General features: G+C 38.5%; 1 protein-coding gene across 1 annotated transcript; it reads right to left on the bottom strand.

Moving 5' to 3' along the window:
- Positions 1–10709: 10709 nt before the first annotated feature.
- LOC120570545 (galactose-specific lectin nattectin-like) lies at positions 10710–12774 on the bottom strand. The gene is made up of 7 exons (XM_039818940.1): positions 12696–12774; positions 12348–12410; positions 12031–12061; positions 11625–11707; positions 11320–11454; positions 11080–11191; positions 10710–10931 (listed from the first exon to the last, which is right to left on the bottom strand). The coding sequence occupies exons 2-7, from the start codon at positions 12408–12410 to the stop codon at positions 10870–10872; spliced, it is 486 nt and encodes a 161-aa protein (XP_039674874.1). The 5' UTR covers positions 12696–12774; the 3' UTR covers positions 10710–10869.
- Positions 12775–13166: the final 392 nt, after the last annotated feature.

Here is a 13166-nt window from a genome sequence, read left to right as displayed (position 1 = left end):
ATAAATGCAGACAATTAATGACTGTGATCAGTGAGCCATTTATCAAATTAAAGTATCCAGCTAGTTATAAATGCATCATATAATATAGATATGGTTTGATATTAAATAGATTAATATTTAAAATGTCTAAATAGTAAATACACTAAGTGTTCTCAAAATATAAAATGTCCTCTCGATGAATACAGGATTAGATTAAATGTGATAATAAATTGAAATATAATTACCTTTGCTGAGGTGATGATTGCATGACACAGAACAACAAGCTGATGACTGATAGATAATGTCCAGTCTTTATAGTTTATCAAAGCATGTTGAAAGCGCTGCAGGATCCTTTAAGTGACGCCCCTCTTTTCCAGTCCACAGAGAGACTTCTTTGCAAGCAACGTGGCATCTGAAATATAAAAACCTGAGAACATGTTTGAATTGCTGATTGACATGGTGGTGCATATAAAAAGAAATGAGGAAACACTTGTTAAATAAAACTTCCAGTAAGAGATGGAACATTTGGGTCTTTCCTTTTTTTCACTGCATACTTCTCAACACTAAATCTCAGAGTTAAAGTTAGTTACTTTTTACATAAAAAAACGCTGATATGAAGCTGTACTAACACTAATCTACCCAATAGTATAAATAAGTAAACTATACTTTGATAAACTACAAAATTAAAATGCTTCTACCTCATACAAAAAAAAAGATAATTTATGATGAGTGATTTAATCATGCAGGTCTTTACATCCTGCCACTCCCCCCCGTAACCTCCGCTCATGTGATGCAAGCCTCCTCTCCCCACAACTCAGGACCAAGTACCGTACCTGGTGGTGACAAAGCTTTCACCATTGCAACCTCTTCAGATTAGCTTTCCATATACAATAGTCTTACATTTCTCACCTGATAGTTACTGGTTTTATTGTTTTTAATTGCCCTTAATATGCTTTTTTTATGTATTGGTTTTATCTGTTTTTAATGTGATGTACTGTATGTGTTGGTTTTACTGTAAAGTTTCTTTGAGTACCATGAAAAGCGCTATATAAATAAAATGTATCATTATTATTATTATTATTATTATTATTATTATTATTATTATTATTATTATTCTAAACTTTCCAAATGTTATCAGACCGAATGGGTTAAATTCTGATAGTGAAATGAGCCATGTCTCCATTTCCTCCGGCTGTACAAAGTGAAGCCAAAATCTCCCGGATGTATTATTATGGATATTATGGCACCAAGGTTATAATCATTAACAAAAATGAACAAAATAACGAAAACTAGGTGGGAAAAAACATTGGGCCTCATTCACCAATATCTTCCTAAGTTTTCTCTTAAATATGTTCTTAAGAAGGTTTCTAAGAAACGTTTACGCCGGATTCATGACGTGTTCTTAAACAGCAGATATGTTCGCACCTGTGTTCTTAGGATTGATGAATCCCACGTCTTCGTAACTGAAAGCGCGTGCCAGTTGTTCCTAATTAGCATAAGAAAACGCCCCAAAAATGCCCATATAAGGACATGACACTTCCTGTGCACCTCCTGGGAGACAGGTTGTCGGAGTCGCGGTGGAGGAAGTACTGAATCTCAGTACTTAAATAAAAGTACAAATAACCAGAGACATATTTACTTTAGTAAAAGTAGAAGGTGTCCACAACCACAAACAAGGCCTGGCTTTTAAGAAAAGTTCCTATCCTAACCATGAAACGGAAATATGTTAGAATCGGAATGCGGTTGGTTTTATTCATGGATGTATTTCATTTTCTTTAACCATGCAAGTAAGCAAATAAAGTGTGTGAAGCAGCGCAGATGGGGAGATGTGAAGAGGTCCAGTCAAATAAATAAGATATGAACGCGTCTTACGCAGCCTGGCGGAGAAGTAAACGACGCTGTGGAGAGAAGTAGATGGCAACTTTGATTTAAAAACGGGAATAATAAAAAAACAAACGTTTTCATTTTCACTTTTACCGGAGGCTGTATTACCGAGGGTCAGCGGCGCTGCGCCCGGGCTCTGGAGCACCGCAGCCGGCTTGGATCGGCGGTGCCCCATATATACAGTATCTATGGCAACAAAACTTCACTGGTGAGACAGACGTGTGACGGTCAGGGAGACGTTTTGGCAGGGGAGAAACTGATCAGAAAATGTAACGGGACATTGTAGAAATGTAGTGGAGTAGAAAGTATAGATAATTGCTGCAAAATGTAACAAAGTAAAAGTCAAAAGTAGGCTATGCACTATTGAGTCTACTTAAGTAAAGTACAGATACGTGAAAAATGTACTTAAGTACAGTTACAAAGAATTTGTACTTTGTTACATTCTACCACTGCATTTTGGCCCTATAAATAGCGATCAATCACCAAATAACGCAGGATTTAATCAGTTTAATTGCTAATGTAAATTGCAGTGTTAGTGTCTTTTTTGAATAATATGATTTTTTATCAACAAATGATCAGAAATACATTACAGTACAATACTATCATTGTAAACAACTGTAGAATTAAATAAAATGCAGTAAGCAATCATTTGGAGCAAATTGTCATCACTCAAATGTGCGTAAGAGTGCTTTTCGGTGTTCGTAGATTTTGTTCTTAGCTAAGAACAAATCCAAGTTAAGAAAACATTAATGAATGCCAGAGTCTTAGTAAAAACGTGCGTAAGGGTTTAAGAACACATTTATTCGTAAGAACGGTTGGTGAATGAGGCCCATTGTTGTTAACTGAAATAAAAAAAAAAATTAGGCATTACAAAAAAATCAATAACTAACTAAAACTGTCTGTTTGCAAAACTAACTAAAATAAAATGATCGAAAAAATGTCCTTAGTTTTTCGTCATTCTTTCATAGAGCAAATAACGTTATTTCTTTCAGAGTTAATATTTCCGAGCATAGACCTGTTTTATACAGTCTATGACGTAGACATTTACAGTTTCCGACTGGGAACACAGAAATTCCGACATTCAATGTCAAATTGAACACAACATAGTCCGTGCCTCTCGCTTGGCATCATGGCATTACCAATATACCTCAACCTTTATCCTTTTCCTTGATGGGGTGTAATCCTCCTGTCTCCGGGCGGATTCTTCTGTTGCCACACACACACACTCACAGGGTTGGGTCCTCTGCCTGGTGCAACTTCCTCTTCTTGTTCTCATAACCTTTAAACTTGTTTTTACTTTTATGCCATATAAAGCCTAAACTATTTTGATGACTTAAGCTTAACCTTCTGTGCATCAAGAGGTCACCCAGAGTACTTTTAACCACATCTTCAATTTGACTGCACACAGCTCTTTTGCAACTAGCACATACACACATTCAATGTCAAAATAAACACAACATAGTCCATGCCCCTTGCCTGGCATCATGGCGTTACCCAAAGTCAGAAGAAAGCGGCAGAGACCTATTTGATTATGACTGTGTCAGATAAAAGCAAGTGCCTCTTAGTGGAAGGTGGTAAAATATGTGGACAATTTATTAAAGGGAAAAATCCCACGAATTTGAAAGTACATTTGAGAAGCGCGCACAAGGAGGCTAACCTAGCTTACCTTAACAAGGTAAAGGAGAACGCAAAGCCCCCTTTCCCCAAAACAGAAACTAACCCTGGTACATGTATGGGTACAGGGCCAGGCAGCATAACGGAGACAACCGTAGGACAGAGAACATTACAGGCCTGCTTTCACTGGTGACCCGATAGCTGCTGGTTAGTAATTGCTGAAGAAATGCGAATTTTGGTGAAAAAGAAACAGGCCTGAAGGCTGACATATCTGACTCCATCTACTCTAATTCCTGCGCATTTTGTTGATAGGACTTATGGATAACAAAACTCAAAGATCAACTCTGAGAAGATAGATTCAGGTTAAGAAACGTTTACTGAGTCCAGCAGATAAGTTACAATCACATATGTGGGTTCACAAAAGACACTGAGTATCCCTAGCTTCAGACAAAGGTGTCGGAGTTCAGGCTAGCAAAGTCTCTGTCAAGTTGTGAGCCCCGTTCTGCAATATCCCTCAACCTTTATCCTTTTCCTTGATGGGGTGTAATCCTCCTGTCTCCGGGCAGATTCTTCTGTTGCCACATACACACGCACACACTCACAGGGTTGGGTCCTCTGCCTGGTGCAACTTCCTCTTCTTGTTCTCGTAACCTTTAAAAAATTCCATATGCCATATAAGAACTTAACTATTTTGATGACTTAAGTTTAACCTTCTGTGCATCAAGAGGTCGCCCAGAGTACTTTTAACCACTTCCTCAATTTGACTGCACACACCTCTTTTGCAACTAGCACGTACACACATACTCTTAATAAAATATTCATACAATACGCAGGATCAGAAAGATCAACACATCCGATATTCCTGTTGTATTCTGTGACAGGGGTCACCCTTCTCTGAACTGTGTTGCCAGAGGGCTGTCACGGATCCACCTGATGGTGCCCCTCAGATCCTTTTCTTTATGGCATTTGTGGTCATGCGGTCCTTGTCTGTTGTCCCTGTAGGTGCCGCATGCTCCAAAGTTTATACTGTACATATCCTTGAATAACATCATAAACATTGTAGACACTGCCTAGGTGTGGTTTGTTTATGACGGTCATATGCCAGTCCTACACCAGAAGCAAACACAGACTTCCCTGTGTATACAACAAAGTGCAAAGTGTACCCAATGCTACTGTCTGCCAGTATAAAACGTTTGAAGCCCCACTTGGTTGGCTTCGCCTTCATGTATTGTGTCATGCCTGTGTGGGCCTTTGTTGCCACCATCCTCTCGTCCACTGGAAGGTTCTGCCGTGGATGGTAAAATGCTCTGCATGACTGTCTGATGTCATCTAAAAGGGGCTTCAGTCAAAACAGCCGTCATTAGCTGGTGTCCCTTTCTTCCTGTCGTTTTGGACATCTTCATCAGTGTCACTCATGTGAAAGTTCCAGGAAATTACCTTATACCTGTCACGTGCCAGCACTTAGTGGGGAATCTGTTGGCTGAAAATGTTATTTCTCCTCCAGTAGTCCCGGATATTTGTAAGTCTCACCAGTGCAAAAAAAGAAAGTGAGTCCTAAATATTTGAAAAATTCTTGAACGGTGAGGTTTGTCCGAGAATAGTTTTTGCCACTGGCAATGTTTTTTGCAGCATTTGTGTTATTGCACAAAGTGGTTGCTACATTGCCACTGATAAAAAGTTTGAAAATGTCCAGTGGTGTGTAAATGGATGAGTTGCTAAGATGATTTCCTGGCTTTCTTGCTGGGATGAACCTCTTTCCTCATCAGAAGAATTGGAGCTTTCTTGTCTTGCTGTAAAACAAATGAATAAAGCAAAGTGATGTATCTCTAAGTAAACTCACTAAACCTCTGATAAAAAATAGCTGGGAGACAAATTTAAATCCACAACTCTTACTACTCTGGAACAAACATAAAAAAACGAAATACTACTTTTACAGAACTACTTTTTACATTTACAGAAAATGCTACTGTACACATTTCTATTTTATCGTATTATTATTATTTTTTTTATACTTTTACAGTAAATAAATAAATGCCACTTACTCTTTTGCTGGGTCGAGACCATCCTGGTAAGCCAGCTCCTTTTCGATCAAAAAACTCTTCTCCCGAAGATCCTTGATCCTCCTTGTACCATAAAACATTTCCAGTGCTGCATTTACATCCATAGTTCTCAGAAATTCCATTTTTCTCCATGTTTCTCCGTATCTTCTCAAAACTACTTTGCCCTTGGTCTTTACTCTCCACTATATTAGAGCTGTGGTTCATTCGCAATAACGCACACTTGCATGGAGAGGGACCAGCATTCCATTGGTTGACAAAACATCAACAAACTCTCGAAAAGCATCATGGGATATTCAAAAGGGCGGCTAGCATCGAAGCTAGTGGCAGAAATGACCGAAAAATTTATAAATTATGGACATCAAGTGGATAAATCTTGGATGTAAGAGTTTGGATTTATTGCTCAACGACCCCGAAAAAAGGCACAAGTTCCAGGCTGGATAGAAAACCTCCTGTAATGGCTACAGAGACACCAAAGACAGCCCTGTGACAGCTAGATTGTTGGCTTTTAGCTTATGGCTTCCCTTATGGCTTATGGCTATGAAATGATTAAAATATGAATCAGAGGTGCCGTTTGGGTTGTATACGATCCTTTAGCTCTCCGAGGGAAAGTATACACAACATAATCCACAATATGTATGCTCGAGCCAGGTATTCGAAGCAAAGATCCAGAGGCAGGAATCACCCAGTATTTATACGCATAAACAATCAGTGATAAATGTATTTCAATTAAGTTGACATTTGAAAGTATCAAACTACAGGACAGTGTCCCACGGGAATAATGAATTGAGCTCACATGATTTCTACCAATGATACATAAACGAACAATCACGTCTGGTACCTTGTGTGTGTGTGTGAAAAGTCTGGCCTTGAATTTTGTCTCTACATTTAGAAATCTTCTGGATCAACGTTTTGTGAGTTTATCTAGGAACATTTGAAAACCCATATCCGACTTTTGTTTTATTAATTATTATGGTTTATTGACTTACATATCCCTTTAGCTTAGGTTGTACTGATTTAAGGGATATGAAACATATGAAGATACAGTACAGGTCAAAGGTTTGGACACACCTCATTCAATGCGTTTCCTTTATTTTCATGACTATTTACATTGTAGATTCTCACTGAAGGTGTGAAATAACTGAAAACATGTCTTATATTTTAGATTCCTCAAAGTAGCCACCCTTTGCTTTTTTTGATAACTCTGCAAACCCTTGGTGTTCTCTCAATGAGCTTCATGAGGTATTCACCTGAAATGGTTTTATTTTCACAGGTGTGCCTTGTCAGGGTTAATTAGTGGAATTTTTTCCCTTATTTATACAAAAGCAAAATATAAGTTTGTGAAAGTTTTGTATAATGTTTTCAGTTATTTCACACTTTTTTGTTAAGTACATAATTCCACGTGTTCATTCATAGTTTTGATGCCTTCAGTGAGAATCTACAATGTAAATAGTCATGAAAATAAAAAGGAAACGCACTGAATGAGAAGGTGTGTCCAAACTTTTGGCCTGTACTGTACATGACATCACAATACGCTAAAATATCAATGTAGGCACTGAAGGACCATCTCTATTGCAGAGTTCAAAGTGTTCATTTCCAATCGACTGTTTACAAATATACCAAGTAGATTTAACATCAAAATTCTTTATTGAAATTAACAACTTAACACACAATTTTTCACAATAAAAGTGTACCTGTAAATGAAGGGAATTATGTCAATAAGCTGGAATATTGTGAAACAATGGGAAGGAATTGTTGCGTTTCATGGACGGCAGCTTAACAGTGATCTTAAATAATGGCAGAATGGAAGCTAAAAACAGAAAGGCTGTGCAATTAATAAAATTGTGATCGCCATTTTGATTTTGAGTCGAAATCATGAAAACTATGAATTTGAGAAAACCTATTATTTTGCACATTACGTTTTGAAATTAACTAAAAAAAAGTATAAAAGGAAATTTTACATTTCAAGGTGTTTTCACTGTTATTTGTTTAACTGTTTCACTGTTTTTAAATATATTTCCAAGCAAGCTTAAAGGCGAGGTTAGTTACTATTTCCAATATACACTTTTTTATATTTTGTTTGAAATGGTCTTTACACCCAGACAGCATAAATAACTCATGGGCTCTGAAAAAGGTGTGAAAAAGATCTGTTATCTGTAGCTGCTGTAATCTTGTAAAATGGCCACCAATCAAACCTTGCGGTGTGCTTGGAAATAACCAATGAAATGTCTCTATGCCCCGCTGCACGTCCTCTTCACCTGCCGTGAACGAGCCTGAACTTGAAGAACGTTGTCGCCGGAGTTACTGCAAGTCTACTGGAGAACGGAGGACAAAACTCAGCAAAACTTGCTGCTGCCGCGGTTATTTATAACTGTCCAACCAGCTGCTAAAATTATTAACATATGCAGATGATAACAAGCTGTTCCTTTATCAGAATTGCAGCTTTCCAGTTAAACACATCAAACAATACCACTGACACGCCACGCTGATACGGTAAACATTTTTTTGCTTCCCCCTTTCCCACACACCTGTACCTATGGCTGTTGATTCCTATAAGCATTTCCTGTGTCAATGCTCCACCCAGTGGTCACACACAAAACTGCATTCATGACACCAACCTGCTATAAACAAAACAAAGTTACATTATGGCTCCAACATGTATTTTGATGCTGATTCTCTTGTACCTTTTACAAGTAATATGTTCATGATTGTTCCTAATAAGTAGAAGTAGTATTTCTGCACTGTGGTTTCAGGTACTAGTTCCACCATGTACACGATACCTCGATACAGACCTACATGAAGTTACACTTGTTTTGGGTTTGAGTTTTTTTTTTTTTCTCTCATACATTCCTTAAAGGAATATTTCACCGCTGGAAAGCTGAATTTATCTTTAAATTGGGTCACTTATGTAGTAGAAATGTGAAAAAAAAATTGAAATTGGTGCCTTCTAGGCCGAGAAAAGCCAGAAAATGTGTTTTGGTCTTATATGGATGAAAAACACCAAATCCCAGAATGCACCTGCTTCGTTGCTTTGAGTCCACTCCCAAGCCACCCCTACCGCTTGACAGACCAACAGAGGCATTCAACTCAACTCAAGCGTGTTTTATTGTCATTTCAACCATATACACGAAACGTTTCATTGTGACTCAAGTGGTGTTACACATTTAACATATATAAAAACGACATTATATAAAAACGACATACGAAACAGGCTACATTTAGTACACACACTTTATAGGCTCCGTAAAGTTCAGCTAACGCATACTAGCATTAGCGCTTGGTGGGCTGTAAACACCGAGCATAAACACAGCCGTGAATTAGTGTGTAATGTAGAATGGTCGGCATTTAACAGTCAAACACCACCAGCAGTTAAATGGATACAAATCACCGGTGTTAACACAGCCCACCTCTTTTACCTGGCGACAGAGCATCTCTAGCTCGGAGGGCTAGCAGGCCTGGTAGCTGGAAAGTCCGGTACACTGTTCAGGCAGGTTTCCACAACAACAAAAACACGGCAGTCTCTGAACTCACGTTGGGAGTGTCGTTGAAGTAGGATGTAGTCCAGTTTGTGGTCTAAATGAGCGGGCACTTGCAAGCAGGATCCGTAAAGTTCAGCTAACGCATACTAGCATTGGTGTAGCTAAACACAGAGTATAAACACAGCCGTGAATTAGCGTGGAATGTCGAATGGTCGGCATTTAACAGTCACAAGCTCCACCAGCAGTTAGCAGTAGCTAGTTGGATTTTATTTCTACACCAGTCCGTTTAACACAGCGCCCACCTCACGGGCCGGCGAGAGCAGCCTGGTAGCTGGATAGTCCCGGTTCCGGTACACTGTTGTTCAGGCATGTTTCCACAACAACAAAAACACAGCAGTCACTGAACTCACGTTGGGATTTTCGTTGAAGGAGGATGTAGTCCAGCTTGTTGTTTAATGAGCAGACACTTGCAAGCAGGATGGCTGGGACAGGTGGACAGCTAGCGTTAGCTTTCCACCTAGCCGATGAGGATGTCCCCTAGCCGGCTAGCGGCATTGAGCGACACCGCTGGTCTCCGTGCAGGCGAAGCTCACGTAGTGTGCCGAGTATTGCGTCTGTAATAACGTTTCCTCCATATTCTCCGATCTGTACCGATGTATCCCGGTGGTAAACACGTCCGGTAGTTTGAATGCAGATAATTGTTGTAAATGTTTTCTGCTGAAAACCGAAAGCCTGTTTAGCTGCGTTCAAGATGGCTGACAGTCGTTTTCATTCGAATACCTCGGCCAGACTCGGCAGTCCAACCCCTGTGGGCGTGTTGAAAACATACGGAAGTAGATCCTACTACTGGCTGTAGTCCTTTGCCTCTGGCCCAAAAATCTTCCGATGACGCAAAAATCGTCATTTTACGTCATCGGAAGATTTTTTCCAGGCCCCAAATGCAGAAATCTCTGCCCTTGCGGGGGACACGAGGGAGGGAGGCACGGTCATTCAGAAATACTATCGGGTTTCTACTGATACAAAGCTGAATGCTAAATCGGTGAAGTATCCCTTTAAAAAGTCAATATAAACTTTATTATCCCGTAAGAGTAAATTCATGTGGTCTTACATTTCTCCTCAAAAGAAAAAGAAACACACTCAAAAACACACTCAAACACTTTCAAATAAACTTTATATTATTACCTATCCTATTCATCAACGTCTTTATTTATAATTTGGATTAGTATCTTTTATTGTGATTATTTAAGAAAAATAATAAAATATTCACAATATATATATAATTATTTGTCCCTTAAGAGAAAACAACAGTCAATAAGTCAGGACCAGACACTGTTTGTGACAATATGTCTTTTATTTTTTTAATGCTTATTGATTATATAGTGAAGGAAAACAGATGAATAAAGAACCCAACACACCAGAAACTCCTCTTGTATCACAGAATGTTCAGACAAAATTTGGACTTTTATTTTCCATTTGGACATTTTTGAATCGTTTTGGATGATCGTCACCACTCATGTCTGGTAGGTGGATGTTGTTACCTTTGGACAGAGCTGACAGACAATATTCAGTAAAGTAAAATGGAAAAGATGCCAGAGTATTCATATGTTTTCTGTATTTCATTTTCTAATATTTACTAGATTAAAAGTCCAATAACTGATTATGTTTTTGTCCAGCTCAGAGAGTCAGTTTCCTTCTAATGTTAAATCTCAAATGTGAACCGTTTCCTAACTCTTCAGATAATAAAGTGAAAGTGAGTCTGTCAGTGGAGAGCTGTTTCTGTCTGCACAACAAACTGAAAGTGAATCAATGATAGAGATTATAGATGAGCTGTAGTGAGATCATGATGGTAGGAGGCCTCACAGGTTCTTGGAGCACACGAAAGGATATACTGTTTGACACGGCCTGTCGTTCAACTTATCTGTAGAGAGAGTTTCCAGAGAGTTTTAATATCTAACATTTTATCTTTTTGAGACTGCAATATATGACAAGCTGCTATAAGTTTAGAGATCATTTTTGGATCATCATGTTTTTTTAGAAGACAGGATGTTTTATATGTTGTTTTTTACCCTGATAGTTCATCTCAAGACAGTGCTCAACTCCACCGAGGTTGTTAGGCTCCCTCGGAGCCCACTGTTTGTAGTCAAATTTAGATCCATCGGACCACTGCCACACGCCCTCCTGGAGGACAAAGATTGGTTTGAAGTCAAAGTTAAATCAAATGTTGTTGTAATACTTATTTCAGCCACAGGAGGATCCTCCATCGGAAAAACGTTTTTCCGATGTCATGAACGCACGGAAAGTCTTACCTTCACTGCGTCAAAGCCTCCGATCCAGGACTCTCTGTTTGCACTGGTCACTTTGTAAATGAATTCTCTGAGGAAAAAATATTCCTCATCTGAGTGGACAGAAGCCAGATTCCCACCGGCGGACATGCAGAAGCTCTAATGGAGACAAGATAATCAGTTTTTTGTTTAGAAACAAACAAAAACGCACTTATACTTCTTCACCTTACTTCCTGCTTTGCTCCTGTCATAACTACTACGGCCACTAGAGGACACCGCCACTAGAAATATAAATGTAGGTCAGGAAAGTCTCGATAAAACTGCTGTACCTCTGCATCGGTCCAACTCCTTCCCTGAATGTTGAAACTGAAACAGCGAGAGCCGAACTGAGTCCAACCAGGAGGGCAGGGACCTTCAAGACAATGTTGGAAAAATGTGTTAGACTCTTGTTACGTAGCAGTTTGTTTGTTGTTGTTGCATGTGTGTGTGTGTGTGCCTCCTCCCTCCCTTCTCCTGCTTGGTTGGTTATTGCTTGTGCTCACTCAGCTCCCTGGATAAAGGAGGGAGGAGACCCTGCGACTTATTCATCTTTTCCTTTTTTATTCTGGCCTCCAGCTTCAACATGGAGAAGAGAGGGACAAGGCACACACAACAAACAATACAAACTCCTACGTAACACTGTATGAACAAAAGTCAAATACAATCAGAGCAACGAGTCAGAGATACTGTACTGACCTGGGCAGGAGGATTTAGTTTCTTCACAACACTGTGATCATAAAAATACATTCTTTTTACCATTTACACAAGCAGTCTAATTAAAAGATTACTCAACTCAACTTTATTTATTTATTATTTATATAGCACATTTGATACAAACATGCAGCCCAAAGTGCTTCACAGAACAAACTAATGTTTCAGCTTACATTAAAACTAGTAAAATTATTTAATAACTGTCTCATAATCTTACAGGTTGGGAAACCACTGCATTATCCTTCATGTGCAACACATTGAGTTGTTTTTAAAAAATAAATAGTTGCATAGTTTTTACTTACACATGCAGCTGACAGTCCGATGGACAAACAGAGCAACAAAGCAAACAGAAAGCCTGATGCCATCTGTGGAAAGATGTTAAACAAAGTCAACATACTGCAGACAAGGACATGAATGTAGACAATTTATGACTGGGATCAGTGAGCCATTTATTAAAGTATCCTGCTATTAAAAAGTGAATTATATAATATAGAGATGATTTAATATTAAATGGATTAACTAATATTTAAAATGTCTAAATATAAAATACAGTGAAGTTTTCTCAAAATATAAAATGGCCTCTTGATGAATACAGGATTAGTTATTATTAACAATAAATAATAATTGATAATAAATTTAAATATAATTACCTTTGCTGAGGTGTTGGCTGACACAGAGGATAAGAACAAGCTGATGACTGTGATTAAAGGAAGATGTTCGCTCTTTATATAGTTTATCAAAACGCCCCAAGTGAGTCCATCTGCCGCCTGCAAGTGACGCCCCTGTCCAGTCCACAGTGAGACCCTTATAAAGCACCATGGGATCTGAAATATTGAAACGTGATAACATGTTTGAATCACTTATTGACATTGCAGTGCTTATGACACAAGGAACAAGGAAACACTTAAACACACAAACACTACAGTCTACATGCCAACATACTTGTACTTTAGAAAAATATTGGACTTTGTATGGTCCTAAATTTATGTGACACTTAAAAGTTACTTTTTACTTTAAAAAAACGCTGATATGAAGCTGTACTAATAATGCTACTCTACCCAGTAGTATACAAAGTAAACAAAGTATAAGTACAAAAAATCATTTTAATGTAGTTTATTAAA

The sequence above is a fragment of the Perca fluviatilis genome, chromosome 12 (assembly GCF_010015445.1).
Source record: "Perca fluviatilis chromosome 12, GENO_Pfluv_1.0, whole genome shotgun sequence".
NCBI lineage: Eukaryota > Metazoa > Chordata > Actinopteri > Perciformes > Percidae > Perca > Perca fluviatilis.
Note: the sequence above shows the minus strand (reverse complement) of the source record. Positions and strands in the feature narration are given on the sequence as shown.

Coding starts and splice junctions, on each gene's coding strand:
- LOC120570545 (XM_039818940.1), bottom strand. CDS start 12,410: ATGGCATCAGGCTTTCTGTTTGCTTTGTTGCTCTGTTTGTCCATCGGA. Junction 11,455..11,624: donor GGAGTTGGACCGATGCAGAG/GTACAGCAGTTT, acceptor TGTCTCCATTAG/AGCTTCTGCATGTCCGCCGG. Junction 11,192..11,319: donor GAGGCTTTGACGCAGTGAAG/GTAAGACTTTCC, acceptor TTTGTCCTCCAG/GAGGGCGTGTGGCAGTGGTC.